At 45.0% G+C, this 20,808-nt stretch overlaps 1 protein-coding gene and 1 pseudogene across 1 annotated transcript in view; both read left to right on the top strand.

Annotated features, from left to right (window-relative positions):
• Positions 1–2,160: 2,160 nt before the first annotated feature.
• The window catches only part of FAXC (failed axon connections homolog, metaxin like GST domain containing), a 38,997-nt gene continuing 20,349 nt past the window's right edge, over positions 2,161–20,808 (top strand). Inside the window, exons 1-2 of the mRNA XM_063919677.1 lie at positions 2,161–2,636; positions 15,393–15,528. Of these exons, the coding sequence (XP_063775747.1) occupies positions 2,374–2,636; positions 15,393–15,528 (399 nt within the window). The 5' untranslated portion in view covers positions 2,161–2,373. The remainder of the gene's footprint in view (positions 2,637–15,392; positions 15,529–20,808) is intronic.
• Positions 20,602–20,720, top strand: LOC134912039 (5S ribosomal RNA; annotated as a pseudogene).

Genomic DNA, 20,808 nt, shown 5'->3' with positions numbered 1-20,808 from the left:
CCAAGGCATAGTACATCTCTCTCTGATCAGTCTTCTTCAGCAACAATAACCCTTGTTTTACTAAAAAAATTCTGTCAAGGCATCAGGACCTTGCCTTGTCAGCTACCTGTCCCTGATTTCAGATTGTTTTCTGGACTTTGCCTTGCTTGCTGTGTGCCCCTGACTTCGGATTGCTGACTGCACCTTACCATTCCCACTGCATACCCTGATCTTGGATTGCGTACTGTACTTGCTCTGCATCACTGTTGGCACACATCATCTATAGATCTAGATCATACCTGTTGGTATCTGATGAGCATCTTGCCATCTGTGGGCCTGATTCAGGTTTGTTAGCAAAACAAGAACACAACTGGACAAAACCATGTTGCACTACAGGTGGGGCAGATGTAACATGCAGAGGGATTTAGATATGGGTGGGTTATATTGTTTCTATGCAGGGTAAATAATGGCTGCTTTTGCATGTAGCCCACAAATATTAGACAACTTTATTTTTACACTGCAATTTAGATTTCAGTTTGGACACACCCCAACCAAATCTAGAGGAGCAGTTGAGAAGACCAATTTGGAGGACCTTAAACAACCTAAAACTGATCCCAGCAGGTAAACTTGAGAACAATATACAGTATACAGGAACATTAACTTTTAATTACCACCCCAATCAGACTAAATTTTATTAGGAGTATTTCTCTGTTAATTGGGTGAGCTCATTAGATGAACTAATTATGCTGGTGAATATAAGTTGGTTTTAAATATATCTGGATATTTATTGTTATACACACAATTGTGCATTTATATGTGTTTGTTTTGTTATTTATATTAAATATTTAAAAATGTATCTGCATCCATAGCTTTGTGACACAAACGTTAGCAAACGTTTTATACACCAGTGTGCTAGCTCCGTGGAGTGTAATATTTTCTTCTGTTTATGACAAAGCATATTAAAAACATACCAAAACCATGTAGCAGTTTGACAAACACAAGTCACCAAACACAACAAAAATAGACTAATTCCACATTCTAATATGAATCATGTAAACAAGTGTAAATCCTACTCGCCACGTGGGAGGGAGCGAGTAGCACCGTAAGTCACATCATTGCGGCCATACACCATGCCATACAATGGCACAATTAGCTGCATTGTGCTGTGGGGACATGAGCATGATGACACAAAGCACAATGAATTGCAACATGAAGCCACTCACCACCCACTTCTTTGAAAAAAATTAGGCGGATACAGATGCTGGCATATACTCTCAGGAGCCTGAGAGAGCTCCCCAAAACTTGGCAGCCACCTGGACATTCCAGGAGAGTAGACAAGTACAGTGCTGTAGCAGGGCAGCTTTGCTTGCCACACCCCCTGAGATCATGACGATGCGCTAAGGAGGCAGGGCCGCCAGCATCGGTAAGTAGGGATGTCCATCGGTGGGTTATCAATCGATGGTACTATTGATGGATAACCTTGATGGTGTAAAACCATTTGTAAGGACACCATCGACGTTTTATTCATCGATGGTCATACCTGCAATAATGTTACATGAACTGCGGGGCAATTGGAGCCCGGGGTGGGGCTTCATGGGTGTTGGGGGGCAGGGCTATGTTCCGTGCCCTGATACTTGGAGGAGGAAGGGGGGATTCGGTAGCAATATACCATTGATGGTGGGAAACCATCTGGTTCTCCCCCATCGATGATAAAAGTATTCGACATTGGTCATAGACCATCAATGATTTCAAATCATTGATGGCTGATGGCCATCCCTACCGGGAAGTAAGGCACTACCAGGTGCTCCGGGAGACTGTACAGGCTGTAGGAGGGTGTGCCTGGAGTGTCCAAATGACCCTGCTAGCCAGATGCAGGGGCCGTAGGACAACCACCAAGGCGCTGTGCCCTGGGCAAAGGCATTACTTGTACACCCCTAGTTACAACCCTGGCCAAGTATTGGCTTAACTATTCAGTAATATCTGTATTCTTCAAGATCTACAAAAGAAACTCCAGAATTAACTGAAATTAATTCTACTCCAAGTGTTTATACACATCATTTCTGGAGCACATAGTTGCTATGCACAATGACAGACTGCATATAGAGCAGGTCCCCATGACACAGTTTCCCAGAAGCATCATGAGTGAGGATGAAAGCATGACATCAGCACAGCACAAAGAGGAGGAAGCGAAGATCAGAGCCCAGGCAGCAGCATCAGAGAGGAGAGGTATCCCTGTGATGCTGCCGCCTCCTCCTCCCAGTGCTAAGCATCACACTGCCAGCCTCCTCCTGCTCTCCATCCGTTCTTACCCGGGGATCTATGCAGGCTCTGTGCATGTCAGTCCGCAGTGTTTAATGCAACTCCCAAAGTGCAGAAGGGGACAGGCCGCACAGCATGCACTGGGGTGTTGGTCTCGTCCCTTCCAGGTCTTGTGTGATTGAGCTGAGCCGGAATCAGACCCTGTCTCTGTTCTGGTGTGTGGGAGCAGAGGATAACTACTCCTTTTATGGGGACATCGTCGCTTTCCCATTGCAGGATTACGGAGGCGTTATGTCAGGGCTGGGATCCGATTCCTGGTGGAAGAAAACCCTCTACTTAACCGGGGGAGCCCTGCTGGCTGCTGCTGCATATCTCCTACATGAGCTGCTGGCAATCAGGTGAGGGCGGCCTGAGCTGCTGCTACTGCTGGTCCTATGGCTCTCATGCACGAATATACAATGTATATATAAATTATTATTTATTGATTGATTCATACTGTAGTTAATGCTTTTTGTAAACAGTGAATTGACAGGATCCCAAGCAGCATTACTGAGCAGCCTGACAGCTGTTAGCAAGCTGTACCAGTATATGTGGCTGGTATATATACTTGAGGATTTCCTGTCTGGCTGGTACTTGTGTAGACTACTGAGGGATACTAATAGATGACATTGACAGTCTTGCTGAAGGTGTACCCACAACATTGCTGAATGGCTCCTACCTGTTTATCCTCACGCATTGTTTATGTCTCTGCTGCTTTACAAGCACTTATATCTTTCCTGGAATATCCCTTGATGGCCACAGAATTAACCCCTTTCATTCCATTTGGCTAATTTCGTACGACCGTTATATACTGTGTAACACTAGCTTAATAAAAATAAACCAAAGCCCATGATTGCTAAGGTTTCTGGAATGCTTGAAATGTTTATTGTTTGTAAACTAGATGAATACATATAATTATTTTTGTGGCATTGACAGCAAATAATGGAAGTAAACAAATTATTTTTATTTGTATAAAATTCAGTGTTTAAATAATGTCTAGCTGTCAGCTTCTCCATCTTTAGGTTTTTATTGTGCACTCACCTTAATAACATCCCATGCTGTAAACACCAGTAGGTGGGGACCTCAGTAAGTAACCTGATTCTGGCTAGAGCTGATGGAGGCAGCAGTGTTGTCCTCATGTTCAAAGGTGTAGATTTTAAATCAAAACAATATATATATATATATATATATATATATACACATACACACATCTATCTATCTATCTATCTATCTATCTATCTATCTATCTATCTATCTATCTATCTATCCCCTATTGCGTCCTCTAATTGCAGCTGAAAAAGTGGCAGAACTTCCAGGGAATGGGCTGCTAGGGTTCGCGTGGGCCCCAGCAATGTCTGACTGCCCTATTGGGGCCTCCATTCTGCTCTTCTAAGCAGATGCCAGTCCTGTGGATACTTCGTAATTCACACTGGGGACCTAGTGGGGATCAGTTGACAACAACAGACCCTCCCTCATATTTTACTGTAAACCCAGCATTGCCATGGTCTGCCTTTTGGCGGAAATGTACATTGAGTATATCTTTCAGCACATCAGTACTCAGACCTACAATAGATATAACAAAATGTAAAACATATGAAAGAACTACTTACAGATAATAACATAGATATACAAAGCAACAAGTACATTTGGCTGGAAGTATTTACAAACACAGAGGCTATGTGATACATAGAGACACCATGAGTAGACACAGAAGTGTAGATAGGTTCCATGGTGCCCGGAGCAAGGGTCTGTTTTGGCGCCCCCTCCCCTGTACTGAACTGGGTGTATGTTACATTTGAAAAGAAAAAAGATTTTAAAATCCTAAATTGTCTGTTATTCACGTTACACCACAGTAGAGCCGCTTATATACGTTACACCACAGTAGAGCCGCTTATATACGTTACACCACAGTAGAGCCGCTTATATACATTACACCACAGTAGAGCCGCTTATATACGTTACACCACAGCACAGTAGAGCCGCTTATATACAGTGGGGCAAAAAAGTATTTGGACAGCCACCGATTGTGCAAGTTGACCCACTTAAAAAGATGAGAGAGGTCTGTAATTTCCATCATAGGTACACTTCAACTGTGAGAGACAGAATCTGAAGGGAAAAAAAACAGGAAATCACATTGTATGATTTTTAAACAATTTGCTTGTATATTCTTGTGGAAAATAAATATTTGGACATCTACCAAGCAGCAAGATTTCTGGCTCTCACAGACCTGTTACTTCTTCTTTAAGAAGCTCCTCTATCCTCCACTCGTTACCTGTATTAATGGCACCTGTTTGAACTGGTTATCTGTATAAAAGACACCTGTCCACACCCTCAAACAGTCAGACTGCTACCTCTCCACCATGGCCAAGACCAGAGAGCTGTCTAAGGACACCAGGGACAAAATTGTAGAGCTGCACAAGGCTGGGATGAGCTACTCGACAATAGGCAAGCAGCTTGGTGAGAAGAGATCAACTGTTGGCGCAATTATAAAAAAATGGAAGAAATACAAGATCACTGACAAGCTCCGTCAACCTGGGGTTCCATGCAAAATCTCACCTCGTGGGGTATCAATGATCTTGACGGTGAGGAATCAGCCCAGAACTACACGGGGGGACCTGGTCAATGACCTCAAGAGAGTTGGGACCACAGTCACAAAGGTTACCATTAGTAAGACACTAAATCGTCATGGATTGAAATCCTGCAGCGCCCGAAAGGTTCCCCTGCTTAAGCCAGCACATGTCCAGGCCCGTCTAAAGTTTGCCAGTGACCATCTGGATGATCCAGAGGAGGACTGGGAGAATGTAATGTGGTCAGATGAGAGCAAAATCAAACATTGATATAAACTCCACTCGCCGTGTTTGGAGGGAGAAGAATGATGAATGGCATCCCAAGAACACCATACCCACTGTGAAGCATGGGGGTGGAAACATTATGCTTTGGGGCTGCTTTTCTGCAAAGGGAACAGGACGTCTGATCCGTATTAAGGAGAGGATGAATGGGGCCATGTATCGTGAGATTTTGGGCAAAAACCTCCTTACCTCAGTAAGAGCATTGAAGATGGAACGTGGCTGGGTCTTCTAGCATGACAATGACCCCAAACCGCCCGGGCAACTAAGGAGTGGCTCCGTAAGAAGCATTTCAAGGTCCTTGAGTGGCCTAGCCAGTCTCCAGACCTCAACCCAATAGAAAATCTGTGGAGGGAGTTGAAAGTCCGCGTTTCCCGGCGACAGCCCCAAAACATGACAGATCTAGAGAAGATCTGCATGGAAGAGTGGGCCAAAATACCTGCTACAGTGTGAGCAAACCTGGTCAAGAACTACAGGAAACGTTTGACCTCTGTAATTGCCAACCGAGGTTATATTACAAAGTATTGAGTTAAACTTTTTGATTGTCCAAATATTTATTTTCCGCAAGAATATACAAATAAATTGTTTCAAAATCATACAATGTGATTTCCTAGTTTTTTTTCTTCAGATTCTGTCTCTCACAGTTGAAGTGTACCTATGATGAAAATTACAGACCTCTCTCATCTTTTTAAGTGGGTCAACTTGCACAATCGGTGGCTGTCCAAATACTTTTTTGCCCCACTGTACGTTACACCACAGTAGAGCCGCTTATCTACATTACACCACAGCACAGTGGAGCCGCTTATATACGTTATGCCACAGTAGAGCCGCTTATATACGTTACAGCATAGCACAGCACAGTAGAGCCACTTATATACGTTACACCACAGTAGAGCCGCTTATATATGTTACACCAAGGTAGAGCCGCTTATATACGTTACACCACAGTAGAACCGTTTATACACGTTATGCCACAGTAGAGCTGCTTATACACATTATGCCACAGTAGAGCAGCTTATATACGTTACACCACAGTACAGCAGCTTATACATGTTACTGTGCCGCTTCTAATGCAGAGAGGGGTGCTGCAACAGCATCTGGGGCAGAGAGGTGCTGCAGCATCAATTTAGAGAGATGCTGCAATAGCTGGAGCAGAGAGAGGTGCTGCAGCAACTGAAGCAGAAAAAGGTGCTGCAGCAGCTGAGACAGGGAGAGCTACTGCAGCAGCTGAGACAGGGAGAGGTGCTGCAGTAGCTAGGACAGAGAGAGGTGCTGCAGCAGCCGATGCAGAAAGAGGTGCTGTAGCAGCGGTGCAAAAAGTGGTGTAGCAGGAGAGAAGTAACCCTGCTGCACAGCTACAAGCAGACAGTGAGACATAAAGAGGGTAGCTGTCCTGCTGCCTGTCAGTGTCTCCTGCTGTTGACTCTGGCCTGCCCTGTTACCTACCTAGTCTCCTAGTCAGTGAGCGCCCCCCTGCTTCTCCTCCTCCTGCTCTGCAGCTGCCTGTACAGCGGCCAGCGGTATAGGGAGGGGGGGTAGCGGCGGTGAGCCCTCTAACTTTTCAGGCGCCCGGAGCTCACGCTCCACCGGAGCCACCCTCGCTACACCCCTGAGTAGACTTGTGCCTAGGGGTAGAAAGGGCTATTTATGCTGCTTTGTAAACCAATGGGAAATGATTCATTCTTTGTAATTCAATGGGCAAACAAAAATATAATTAGTTAAAGGCAATCAACTGCATGGTGCATATTTATGTATTCACTGTTCTGGCCAAGCACAGTGTGAATTCACACAAGAATCACTAAGCCATCTGGTTAATACTCCGAAAAGGTCCCTTTAAGCGCTCACTGCTGAATAACTGTTTTCCTAAGAAGACCTCCCTTACCTGCTAGCCAATCACAAGCAGTCCGCGTGGGAAAATTCTTGTAAATGGCTGAGCATTTTATTCTTGTTTATTCCAAGTTATAGTCATTCAGCATTGTGCAATCTTAGCAAGCAGCTACATCGGCTTTTATATTCATTTTCTCTCTCATTGCAGTACTGTTACAGCATAGTATTGGGATGCAGAAAGATGACTTATAAAGCTAAAGCTCCCTTGCATGGTTTGTCAGATATGTAGCCTTTTAGAACTTGGTCCATTTTTAAAATATCTCAATATTTATACATTGGGATATGTAAAATCAGTACCTCTGGGTAAGGCGCCATAGCTATTCAATTACAGCCCCCCTCAAGGCAGCAGTTAGTACTGGTCACACCTCCAGAGGGTGGGAGCCGAAAATAAGAATTTACTCACCGGTAATTCTATTTCTCGTAGTCCGTAGTGGATGCTGGGAACTCCGTAAGGACCATGGGGAATAGCGGGCTCCGAAGGAGGCTGGGCACTCTAGAAAGATTTATGACTACCTGGTGTGCACTGGCTCCTCCCACTATGACCCTCCTCCAAGCCTCAGTTAGGACACTGTGCCCGGACGAGCAGACATAATAAGGAAGGATTTAGAATCCCGGGTAAGACTCTTACCAGCCACACCAATCATACCGTACAACTCGTGATACTATATCCAGTTTGACAGTATGAAAACAACTGAGCCTCTCAACAGATGGCTCAACAATAACCCTTTAGTTAACAATAACTATTTACAAGTATTGCAGACAATCCGCACTTGGGATGGGCGCCCAGCATCCACTACCGACTACGAGAAATAGAATTACCGGTGAGTAAATTCTTATTTTCTCTGACGTCCTAGTGGATGCTGGGAACTCCGTAAAGACCATGGGGATTATACCAAAGCTCCCAAACGGGCGGGAGAGTGCGGATGACTCTGTAGCACCGAATGAGAGAACTCCAGGTCCTCCTCAGCCAGGGTATCAAATTTGTAGAATTTTGCAAACGTGTTTGCCCCTGACCAAGTAGCTGCTCGGCAAAGTTGTAAAGCCGAGACCCCTCGGGCAGCCGCCCAAGAAGAGCCCACCTTCCTTGTGGAATGGGCATTTACAGATTTTGGCTGTGGCAGGCCTGCCACAGAATGTGCAAGCTGAATTGTACTACAAATCCAGCGAGCAATAGACTGCTTAGAAGCAGGAGCACCCAGCTTCTTGGGTGCATACAGGATAAACAGCGAGTCAGATTTTCTGACTCCGCCGTCCTGGAAACATATATTTGCAGGGCCCTGACAACGTCTAGCAACTTGGAATCCTCCAAATCCTTAGTAGCCGCAGGCACCACAATAGGCTGGTTCAGGTGAAACGCTGACACCAGCTTAGGGAGAAACTGGGGACAAGTCCTCAATTCTGCCCTATCCGTATGGAAAATCAGATAAGGGCTTTTACATGACAAAGCCGCCAATTCTGACACACGCCTGGCTGAAGCCAAGGCCAGTAACATGACCACTTTCCACGTGAGATATTTTAGATCCACGGTTTTAAGTGGCTCAAACCAATGTGATTTTAAGAAACTCAACACCACGTTGAGATCCCAAGGTGCCACTGGAGGCACAAATGGGGGCTGAATATGCAGCACTCCTTTCACAAACGTCTGAACTTCAGGTAGCGAAGCCAGTTCTTTCTGGAAGAAAATCGACAGAGCCGAGATCTGTACCTTAATGGAGCCTAATTTCAGGCCCATAGTCACACCTGCTTGTAGGAAATGCAGAAATCGACCTAGTTGAAATTCCTCTGTTGGGGCCTTTTTGGCCTCACACCAAGCAACATATTTCCGTCATATGCGGTGATAATGCTGTACAGTCACATCTTTCCTGGCTTTAATAAGCGTAGGAATGACTTCTTCCGGAATACCCTTTTCCTTCAGGATCCGGCGTTCAACCGCCATGCCGTCAAACGCAGCCGCGGTAAGTCTTGGAACAGACAGGGCCCCTGCTGCAGCAGGTCCTGTCTGAGCGGTAGAGGCCACGGGTCCTCTGAGAGCATCTCTTGAAGTTCCGGGTACCACGCTCGTCTTGGCCAATCCGGAACCACGAGAATTGTGTTTACTCCTCGCTTTCTTATTATTCTCAATACCTTTAGTATGAGAGGCAGAGGAGGGAACACATAAACCGACTGGTACACCCACGGTGTCACTAGAGCGTCCACAGCTATCGCCTGAGGGTCCCTTGACCTGGCGCAGTATCTTTTCAACTTTTTGTTGAGACGGGACGCCATCATGTCCACCTGTGGTTTTTCCCAACGGTTTACCAGCATCTGGAAGACTTCTGGATGAAGTCCCCACTCTCCCGGGTGGAGGTCGTGTCTGCTGAGGAAGTCTGCTTCCCAGTTGTCCACTCCCGGAATGAACACTGCTGACAGTGCTAGTACATGATTCTCTGCCCATCGGAGAATTCTTGTGGCTTCTGCCATCGCCATCCTGCTTCTTGTGCCGCCCTGTCGATTTACGTGGGCGACTGCCGTGATGTTGTCTGACTGGATCAGCACCGGCTGGTGTAGGAGCAGGGATCTTGCTTGACTTAGGGCATTGTAGATGGCCCTTAGTTCCAGAACATTTATGTGAAGGGAAGTCTCCTGACTCGACCATAGTCCTTGGAAGTTTCTTCCCTGTATGACTGCCCCCCAGCCTCGAAGGCTGGCATCCGTGGTCACCAGGACCCAGTCCTGTATGCCGAACCTGCGGCCCTCTAGAAGATGGGCACTCTGCAGCCACCACAGTAGAGACACCCTGGTTCTCGGAGACAGGGTTATTAAGCGATGCATCTGAAGATGCGATCCGGACCACTGGTCCAACAGGTCCCACTGAAAGATTCTGGCATGAAACCTGCCGAAGGGAATTGCTTCGTAAGAAGCCACCATCTTTCCCAGGACCCGTGTGCAGCGATGCACTGATACCTGTTTTGGTTTCAGGAGATCTCTGACTAGAGATGACAACTCCCTGGCTTTCTCCTCCGGGAGAAACACTTTCTTCTGGACTGTATCCAGAATCATACCCAGGAACAGTAGCCGTGTCGTCGGAACCAGCTGTGACTTTGGGATATTCAGAATCCAGCCGTGCTGGTGCAGCACCTCCTGAGATAGTGCTACTCCCACCAACAACTGTTCCTTGGACCTCGCTTTTATTAGGAGATCGTCCAAGTACGGGATAATTAAAACTCCCTTTCTTCGAAGGAGTATCATCATTTCCGCCATAACCTTGGTAAATACCCTCGGTGCCGTGGACAGTCCAAACGGCAGCGTCTGGAATTGGTAATGGCAATCCTGTACCACAAATCTGAGGTACTCCTGGTGAGGATGGTAAATGGGGACATGCAAGTAAGCATCCTTGATGTCCAGGGATACCATGTAATCCCCCTCGTCCAGGCTTGCAATAACCGCCCTGAGCGATTCCATCTTGAACTTGAATTTTTTTATGTACATGTTCAAGGATTTCAAATTTAGAATGGGTCTCACCGAACCGTCCGGTTTCGGTACCACAAATAGTGTGGAATAATAACCCCGGCCTTGTTGAAGTAGGGGTACCTTGATTATCACCTGCTGGGAATACAGCTTGTGAATTGCCGCTAGCACCGCCTCCCTGTCTGAGGGAGCAATCGGCAAGGCAGCTTTTAGGAACCGGTGGGGTGGGGACGCCTCGAATTCCAGCTTGTACCCCTGAGATACTATTTGCAGGATCCAGGGATCCACCTGTGAGCGAGCCCACTGATCGCTGAAATTTTTGAGGCGACCCCCCACCGTACCTGGCTCCGCCTGTGGAGCCCCACCGTCATGCGGCGGACTTGGAAGAAGAAGCGGGGGAGGACTTTTGCTCCTGGGAACCTGCTGTTTGTTGCAGCCTTTTTCCCCTACCTCTGCCTCTGGACAGAAAGGACCCGCCTTTTCCACGCCTGTTTTTCTGGGTCCGAAAGGACTGAACCTGATAAAACGGCGCCTTCTTAGGCTGTGAGGGGACATGGGGTAAAAATGCTGACTTCCCAGACGTTGCTGTGGAAACTAGGTACGAGAGACCATCCCCAAATAATTCCTCACCCTTAAATGGCAACACTTCCATGTGCTTTTTTGAATCTGCATCTCCTGTCCACTGGCGAGTCCATAAGCCTCTCCTAGCAGAAATGGACAATGCACTTACTTTAGATGCCAGTCGGCAGATTTCCCTCTGAGCATCTCTCATATATAAGACTGAGTCTTTTATATGGTCTATGGTTAACAGGATCGTGTCTCTGTCTAATGTGTCAATATTTTCTGACAGTTTATCTGACCACGCAGCGGCAGCACTGCACATCCAAGCTGACGCAATAGCTGGCCTAAGTATAATGCCTGTGTGTGTATATACAGACTTCAGGATCGCCTCCTGCTTTCTATCAGCAGGTTCCTTGAGGGCGGCCGTATCCGGAGACGGTAGTGCCACCTTTTTAGACAAACGTGTGAGCGCTTTATCCACTCTAGGGGGTGTTTCCCAACGTGACCTATCCTCTGGCGGGAAAGGGAACGCCATTAGTACCTTCTTAGGAATTACCAATTTTTTATCAGGGAAAGCCCACGCTTCTTCACACACTTCATTCAATTCATCTGATGGGGGAAAAACTACGGGTAGTTTTTTCTCTCCAAACATAATACCCTTTTTAGTGGTACCTGTAGTTATATCAGAAATGTGTAACACCTCTTTCATTGCCTCAATCATGCAGTGAATGGCCTTAGTGGGCATCAGGTTAGACTCATCGTCGTCGACACTGGTGTCAGTATCAGTGTCGACATCTGGGTCTGCTTGAGGTAGCGGGCGTTTTAGAGCCCCTGACGACCCATGCGACGCCTGGGCAGGCACGAGCTGAGAAGTCGGCTGTCCCACCTTTGGCATGTCGTCGATTTTCTTATGTAAGGAGTCTATACGTGCACTCATTACTTTCCATAAGCCCATCAACTCAGGTGTCTGCCCCGCAGGGGGTGACATCCCTTCTAAAGGCATCTGCTCCGCCTCCACATCATTATCCTCATCAAACATGTCGACACAGCCGTACCGACACACCGCACACACACAAGGAATGCTCCGAATGAGGACAGGACCCACAAAAGCCCTTTGGGGGGACAGAGTGAGAGTATGCCAGCACACACCAGAGCGCTATATAATGCAGGGACTAACTGAGTTATGTCCCCTATAGCTGCTTTTTTATATAATATATATACTGCGCCTAAATTTAGTGCCCCCCCCTCTCTGTTTTTACCCTGTTCTGTAGTGTAGACTGCAGGGGAGAGCCAGGGAGCTTCCTTCCAGCGGATCTGTGAAGGAGAAATGGCGCCAGTGTGCTGTGAGAGATAGCTCCGCCCCTTTTCCGCAGACTATTCTCCCGCTTTTTTCCATATTCTGGCAGGGGTATTTTCCACATATATAGCCTCTGGGACTATATATTGTGGAATTTTTGCCAGCCAAGGTGTTATTATTGCTTCTCAGGGCGCCCCCCCCCCCCCCAGCGCCCTGCACCCTCAGTGACCGGAGTATGAAGTGTGTATGAGGAGCAATGGCGCACAGCTGCAGTGCTGTGCGCTACCTTGGTGAAGACTGATGTCTTCTGCCGCCGTTTTTCCGGACCTCTTCTTGCTTCTGGCTCTGTAAGGGGGACGGTGACGCGGCTCCGGGACCGAACACCAAGGACTGGGCCTGCGGTCGATCCCTCTGGAGCTAATGGTGTCCAGTAGCCTAAGAAGCCCAATCCGGCTGCAAGCAGGCGAGTTCGCTTCTTCTCCCCTTAGTCCCTCGCTGCAGTGAGCCTGTTGCCAGCAGGTCTCACTGAAAATAAAAAACCTAAACTATACTTTCTTTCTAAGGGCTCAGGAGAGCCCCTAGTGTGCATCCAACCTCGGCCGGGCACGAAATCTAACTGAGGCTTGGAGGAGGGTCATAGTGGGAGGAGCCAGTGCACACCAGGTAGTCATAAATCTTTCTAGAGTGCCCAGCCTCCTTCGGAGCCCGCTATTCCCCATGGTCCTTACGGAGTTCCCAGCATCCACTAGGACGTCAGAGAAATAAGCATTAGCTGCTGTTGCGGGCTCACCACTGGTCTCACATTTTATTATGCTAGTTGGCCAATGTGGTTTAGACAGCTGAATCAATATATGGGAGAAGCACATGATAATCATTTTGCAAAATAATTCACTTTGGGAGTAGTGTTTTTGTTATATACTATGAAAAAATGAAGATTAGTTTATCTTATATATGGGGGTACTTGAAGATGGTATAAAATATTTTATCATTTTTATTCTATAAATCAAAATATATTTCAGAAATGTTTTTATATGTCTTATTAAATCTTGATAGAAGCTCATAGAAGATATTGCTATTACTGTATAGTAAGTTCTATGTGATATGTTGTATAGATGTATATCTCGTTAAGTTATACATTGAATATAACAGTGCTGGACAACAAGTGGTTTGGAGTGCTTTCACCTATGGATCCCAACTCAAAGCCCTGAATTAACTTATTCTAAAGCAAAGTGTAAAGCTGGGCATACATTATACAATTATCTGCCAGATCTGGCTGGTTGGAATGAAAATCTGGAAATGGTTGAGGCAAATGACAATCTACCATTTGCTCCCAAATACTGGAAAATGGTCCAAAACTCTCATTCATACAAATTGGTTAAATCACGGAGAGGTTTTGTTGATTTTCCAGTGTTTGTTAGCAAATGGTAGATTGTCATTTGCTCTCATCCATTACCAGGTTTTCATTCCAACCATCCAGATATGGCAATTTATCTGACAGATAATTGTATAGTATATGCCCTACTTAAGACTGAATAGATACTGGTGGATTGTTCCCAGTGGAACTGGATTCTTTGGATTGCATAGAGATAGCAGGCAGAAACAATATCTATCAACACAATGGGGTCATTCCGAGTTGATCGCTCACTAGCAGTTTTTAGCAGCCACTGGGGAGTGTATTTTCGCTTTGCAGAAGTGTGAACGCTTGTGCAGCAGAGCGCCTGCAAAATCTTTTTGTGCAAAACAAGACCAGCCCTGTAGTTTCTCTTCGTGTGCGTTGATTCTAACGACGGAGGGACGGCTTTTGACGTCACACACCCGCCCAGCGAACGCCCAGCCACGCCTGCGTTTTTTCTGCCACGCCTGCGTTTCTCTAAGCACTCCCTGAAAATGGCCAGTTGACACCCAGAAACGCCCTCTTTCTGTCAATCTCCTTGCGGCCGGCTGTGCGATTGGAATTGTCGCTAGAACTAGTGCAATACCAAAATGGACTTTGTACCCGTACGACGCACGTGCGCATTGTGGAGCATACGCATGCGCAGATTAGCCGTTTTTTTCACTGATCGCTACGCAGTGAGCAATGGCAGCTAGCGATCAACTCGGAATGACCCCCAATATTGCTTTATTCACACATGAATAAATTGATAATCAGTAAGCATTGAAAGATACTTAGCAACAAGTTTTCACAAGAGCTGTTCAAGTAGTTGTAGTATCCTGTCATCATTTCCAGGCTGGATACAATCAGGTCCTGCTGTCAAAAGGTTGACAGGAGACAGCAGCCAGGTCGGCATAGCAGGGGAGTGGTGCATACGAATCTTGTAACATGGGGGGGGGGGGGGGGTTATGCAAATGAGATTACAGCATTACAGCAGGAGGCATGGCTACGATGACGTGGTTCAGTGAGACCTGGGCCACCCACTTCACTCGTAAATGGGTGTCCGGGACTGTGGGTACCTTGAATTCCCCAAGGTACCAACCAAAGTAATTATTTAACATAAAAAGTTTTGCAATATATAAATAATACTATATAATATGATATACATACCAGGCCCATATTTATATATTACAATTCATTTATTACTTCCGCTACATCACTGACATTGAAGGCCATACCTATCATGGGACTGATGCAAGTATCAATGGTGCGACCGGTGGTGGCGCCTAAAGAAGTACCATCTTAATCCTTGCACATTCAATTGCACAGCTATACACCAGGGACCGCGGCAAAAGAGTCGGGCGCTGCAGAGTTCAGATTTTTGTTTAAAAAAAAGAAAAAATCTGTTGTAGTAAAAAAAAAATTACCTCTTGGAATAAAAATAGCTTACCAAGCATAAAGTGGTTAGCGTAAAAGACAAACACACACGTTTACCATAGTAAGCTGCAGAGTGTTTATATTGTAACAATTATGACCTTTTTATTGAATTGTGAAATTTACGATCCTGAAAGATACTTTAATGAGCCAGTAAATGGGGTGAATTGATAATTTGAAAGGTACAGTATATGGGAGTTTTGTGTGGTATATAATTGTGATATTATGTATATATTGTACATTACCACTACATATATATGTGTGTTTTCAGGAAAGAGCAAGAAATTGATTCCAAAGACGCCATTATTTTACATCAGTTTTCACGACCAAACAACGGTGTTCCCAGTTTGTCTCCATTTTGCCTGAAAATGGAAACTTATTTAAGAATGGCTGACTTACCATATCAGGTAATAATTCAAATCTAGTAGTATATAGTTGATATCTTCAGGTTGCATACTTTATTATCTTTTGTGCATGTTTGCTTGTTTATATACTGTGATTCGCTCGTAGATTTTGTATTCAGTAATACTTTATGGAACCATTATTTAAAGGAATCAATTCAGTGGTTCACAAACTTTTATGGATCACAGACCCCTATTGTCTTGGCAGTTTTTCAAGAGGATCTACACCTAGGGCCTAATTCAGACCTGATCTCTGCTGTGCATTTTCACACAGCAGCCGATCAGGTCTGAACTGCGCATGCGCCGACGCCACAGTGCGCCAGCGCATGCCAGACAGCTGACGGCTGTCTCAACCCTGCGATCGCCTCTGCCTGATTGACAGGCAGAGTCGGTCGCTGGTCGGGAGGGGACAGGCCTGCGGCGTTTGGCTGCCGTTTAGGGGGCGCGGTCTGGGCAACGCAGGCGTGCCCGGACCGTTGGGGGGGTGGCGCGGTGGCTGCATGACATCACACGCAGCCGCTGTGACCCTCACAGCGATGAGTAGCTCCTGCCAGCGCGCAGGTGCTGCGCTGGCAGGGAGCTACTCCTAAAGTACAAAAGCATCGCCGTTGTGCAATGTTTTTGTACTTGTGCGGGGGGTCGGGCCTGACATGTGGTGCAAACTAGCCCTGTGCTTGGCGTCCTCCCGCATGTCTGTGTGACTGATCGTAGATGTGCTTCATTTTGCACATCCACGATCAGGTCTGAATCAGGCCCCTAGGCCAAACTTTTCTTTTCGAGTTAGTCAGCAAACATTATTAAAATAAAAAGAATGTGCTTACCTGCCATATTTAGGTTCAGTTATTTGGTTGCTTCTGATAGGCAAAATTGGCACTGGTGACTGGCAAACATATTAGCCACATGGAGAAGTTGTGTAAGTGGACAGTGGGTTATTAGCAGTTGCGGATCTATGTTGTGACAGGAGAGCAATCAGGACAAGCGCACACCTTTCCCCAGCAGAGTAGCATAGATCGCGCACTGCGGCTAAATGTACAGATAAGAGCAGGTGCACCACAAATATGTGTACTTACCGGTGAATATACATATCTAGTTCCATCCATGCGGGAGCAATCAGGCTCTATATGTACTGGAATTACAATAAATGTGTGCTTCTACAAAATACATAAACCTTGATATGCATTTTTCTACTTAAAATTAGTACTTAGGGACAGTGGTTCCCAAACTTTTTTCATTCACGACACCCAAGAGTATCAGCATTTTTTTCACAGCACCCTTAGGCCAAAGGTTTCTTATTGTGAAATTTAGAAAAACATATTAAATTAACTAAATTGTGTTTCTACAGATGTGTCCTTCTACATCGTTGCTGCAGTCACGTTAAACAGCCCTTCTAGTCATGCCATGCCGTGACTCGGTAGTGCCGAGTGTTTTTATGTGCGTCTTTTTCCATTTAAATGCATCTAAGTTGCATTCCTGTGTGAATATCATGCACAGGCAGCTTATGCTGATTAAAATGATATGCGGTATGCCTATATTCTGTGCGCGACTGTGGATGTATCTGCATACGAAATGCTACGTTAGTGTTTTCCATTAAAGCACTGTAACGTAGCATTTCATATGTAGATACAGCCACAGTTGCACACAGAATATAGACATGCTGCATATCATTTTAATCAGCATAAGCTGCTTGTGCATCCTAGTCACATAGCGATGCAAATAAGATGTATTTTTGGCAAAAAAGACGCCCAACGTTAGCAGAGCTGCCCAGGAGCTGCCAGATGACTCATGCAAGACATCTCCTGATGCATGGTGTATTGAGTCAAGATGTATGAGGACATACCTGTATGTCATCCTTAGGTTCAGTTGTGAAGGGCAGGATTCACTTCTGTTTGTCCACATATTCTATGATTGGAAGCTAGAAGCACTGTTTTTTTTTATTACATTGACCATAAATAATTGTAATTGGTCCTGGACTACCAGTCCAGGGCACCCCTGCAAGTGCCCCGAGGCACCCCTGGGTGTGACGGCACCCAGTTTGAGATCCACTGACTTAGAACCCAACCATTTGTTGGATTTAGTTTTTTTCTTAGATTCTCATGTTTGTATTGAAGCCCATAATGTACACTTAGGTTATTCATGCCTTTAGATATATAGGGGGTGAATTCAATTGTTCTTACGTGCCCTCTACTACCCTATCTCCCATCTAAAGTGGTGGGAGATCGCGGGGCACTATTCAATCGTTTTTTTTTAATTGTACCTAAAATGGCTAACCTGTCCAAAGTGCTGACCACGACACAAAAAATGCTGTTTGGGTGCCTAAATGGGTCACTTTTTGCACATTTCAGCTCGCCAACTCAGGAGATTAAGAGCTGAAAAGTGTGTCCACCCCGGCTGCTTCCTCGCCCGAATGGAGCAAAAATGTAAGTGCTCAGTTGGGCGTCATCTAGTGGCAGCTGGGAGAATGCAGTTGAATTCCCCCCATAGTATTTCCATTACCTTAAATATCTTGTGTCTTAAAATTAAATCGTATTTTTTTCTATCTGGTGTATGATGTATATATCACTGTATGCAAATGCTTGCTTTTCTAATAATAAATTGTTTCTTTATTTGATAATACGCAAATACAGTAATGTATAATAGATGGTTGTAGTAAAATGTTAAAAATAGGAAATTGACATTTAAGACATTACTTCTTGCAGTGGTAAGTTGACATGTATAATTTAATTAGCATTGAATTACAATACAGTTATTTTGGTATATTGTAGTAGAGGATGAATTGCAGTTTTGCACAGTCAATCAATTAATCATTCATTCATATTTTTTATTCAGGCAAATGCAATTCAGCAAGCTTATGTATAAAGTGGCATCACACAAGTATATATGTTCAGACAAATAAATAGTAAATACAAGACTGCAATAATATAGCAGTAGTATAACTAGTGTTACCACTTTTTCAGGCAAATTAGGGAGGACTGAGCTACCTAAGGATACAGGGAGTTACCCAATGCCCTACCAATTAGTATATAAATATTGAGGGAGGGGGGAAGTCTGCGATTGATATGTGATATTCCCTTGTGTGTGAAATTATAGTAGAATCTGGAACTCATTGTATAATCTCAAAATTATTTATTTGTGGAGTCACAATGTTCCGCTATATGCAAATGATCAAATAATGAACCCCCCCCCAATATTCTGGTCCATATAATGACCAATTATTAAACAGAAATATGTGCATGCACAATATGAAAATAAATAGGGAAAAATAGTTCTGGGTTTAAAAAAGAGTCCTGGGTTTAATAAAGCCACGTGTGCCCCTTGTTAAAAAATCCTAAATTTGGATAGCATCAATGTCTTAAAGTTCCAAAAGTAAATACACTTATGTGATGTCTTGTATGGGTGCTGTGTACTGGGGGGTCTCTGTCCCCAAGATCCACAAGTATATCCCTCTGTCTCTGGCATGTTCGCCTCAGTGAGCAGTTCCAGATGAAGTAGGTGTCCTGTGTCCGTGCCCCTAGATCGATTTACTCTATGAACACAGTGGATCTCCTGATAAAAGAGAGATCACAGTATTCTATCAATCATCCCTAATTCTAAGTCTGGGGAGGCTGACCTTCGCCGGCTTGTAGGGTTCCGCTCCCCAGAATTAGACTTAAAATTAGTGACCTTCAGTATCAGAGACACCATGATAGTGGCCTGGAGGCTTACCATATCTTTGCAACTAAGATCTCTGAATTATCTACCACCATGTAGTTTTCAAATCTTGTTGCTGATGTCATTCTGTGTGCTGGCGGATACCTGTTTTTTGTTTCTTGTCTAAAATAACCCCTCTGTTTTATGCACTGGGATGGCATAACTACTTAGATTGAGCAGCTACCAACATTTTTTATTGCTGCTCTGAGAAGCATAGATGAGAACAGCGCTTGGAGGGCATGCTGTAGTGCCTTTTAGGAGAACCTAGGGGTGACTCCAGGCAAGCTTGCTCCCAATTTAGATATATTTGTGTATGTGCCATTACAGGCATACCTGCTAACTGAGCCATTTTAGGCGAAACGCACATTCAGCAGCAGGTCCAGGTCCTGTGCACATGGAAGTGAACAAGCCCGTGACCGGGTGAAACGCGCTTTCCCCTCTTTCCTGCGGGCCCCCCTCCTACCTGAAGACTGCATGGGTGATATTTGACATTTACCTGTAGTAACTAACTGTTGTTTTGGCTCTAATTTAAATTATCACTAGCTTAAGTGAGATTCTGTTTTGCACATTGCCATTGGATTTTTCTAGGGGCATTATTTATAACCAAGCATAAAGTGATTTGTAACAATGATTTGCCCTACCAATACCAGCTCTGATGTTTCATCTTTATACTGTTAGATGCAGGTAAAACCCCTCATTTAGTGAATGCAGGTATCCTCAGGTATATATATATTTTTTGTGTGGTTCCGCAGTCAAATCTGTTTCAAATATCTCAAACTGTGTGTTTTTTCATGGTTTCACTCTGTCATAACCCTGTTGAGTCCTGTGTATGTCATCTTTCTCTGAAATTAGTATAACCAAATATGTTTTTGGATGTATGACCTATTGTGTTGAAAATTGATTATTAGAGTCTTCATTATCACTGGCGCCCCACTGTACAATTTAAGGTACACAGTCAGGACCAGTAGTGGTGTGCGATCTTGCACCAAGTCCTTCGCCAGTACTGCGATTACACGCAGGGGGTCCTTTAATATCTTATTTCCTTCTGCTCGAATATCCTCATTATTAATATTCTCTAACTTTTTCATATATACGGCATGATTGGTTCTTGCTCAATATCGCAATATTCATCACAGTGATTTCCACACCAATGCAATCCCCCCTCTCTCTCTCCTTTTTTCATCCATTTCTTTTTTCCGTGAACTCTCATCCACAATTCTGGTGAACGTGTCCCCCAGGAGACATGTTTCTCCCGTCTAACGAGGACAGCAGATTCACGCTCCTAAGATCTATCCTTCTCTTTTTCCCCCCATATTTTTCTTCCACTCCCTTCTCAGAAGGCAACCCATTTTCTGTTTCGGTGCACTCTCATTAGTGGCACAGGGCAAATCTTCCTATGACCATACCCCTACGCTCACGCCCAATCTCGTCCGATCTTGGAAGCTAAACGGAGGTGGGCTAGGTCAGTACCTAGTTGGGCGACCGCTAGGGAATACCCAGTGCAGTAGGAAGACTGCATTCCCTGTGAGATAACACTAACAGCAGGATCACCACTTTCACTCATTCTGATTACTTCACTGTGTCCAGATCTCACCCTTG

The sequence above is a fragment of the Pseudophryne corroboree genome, chromosome 4 (genome assembly GCF_028390025.1).
Source record: "Pseudophryne corroboree isolate aPseCor3 chromosome 4, aPseCor3.hap2, whole genome shotgun sequence".
Classification (NCBI taxonomy): domain Eukaryota; kingdom Metazoa; phylum Chordata; class Amphibia; order Anura; family Myobatrachidae; genus Pseudophryne; species Pseudophryne corroboree.
This window is presented reverse-complemented; position numbering and strand designations above follow the sequence as displayed.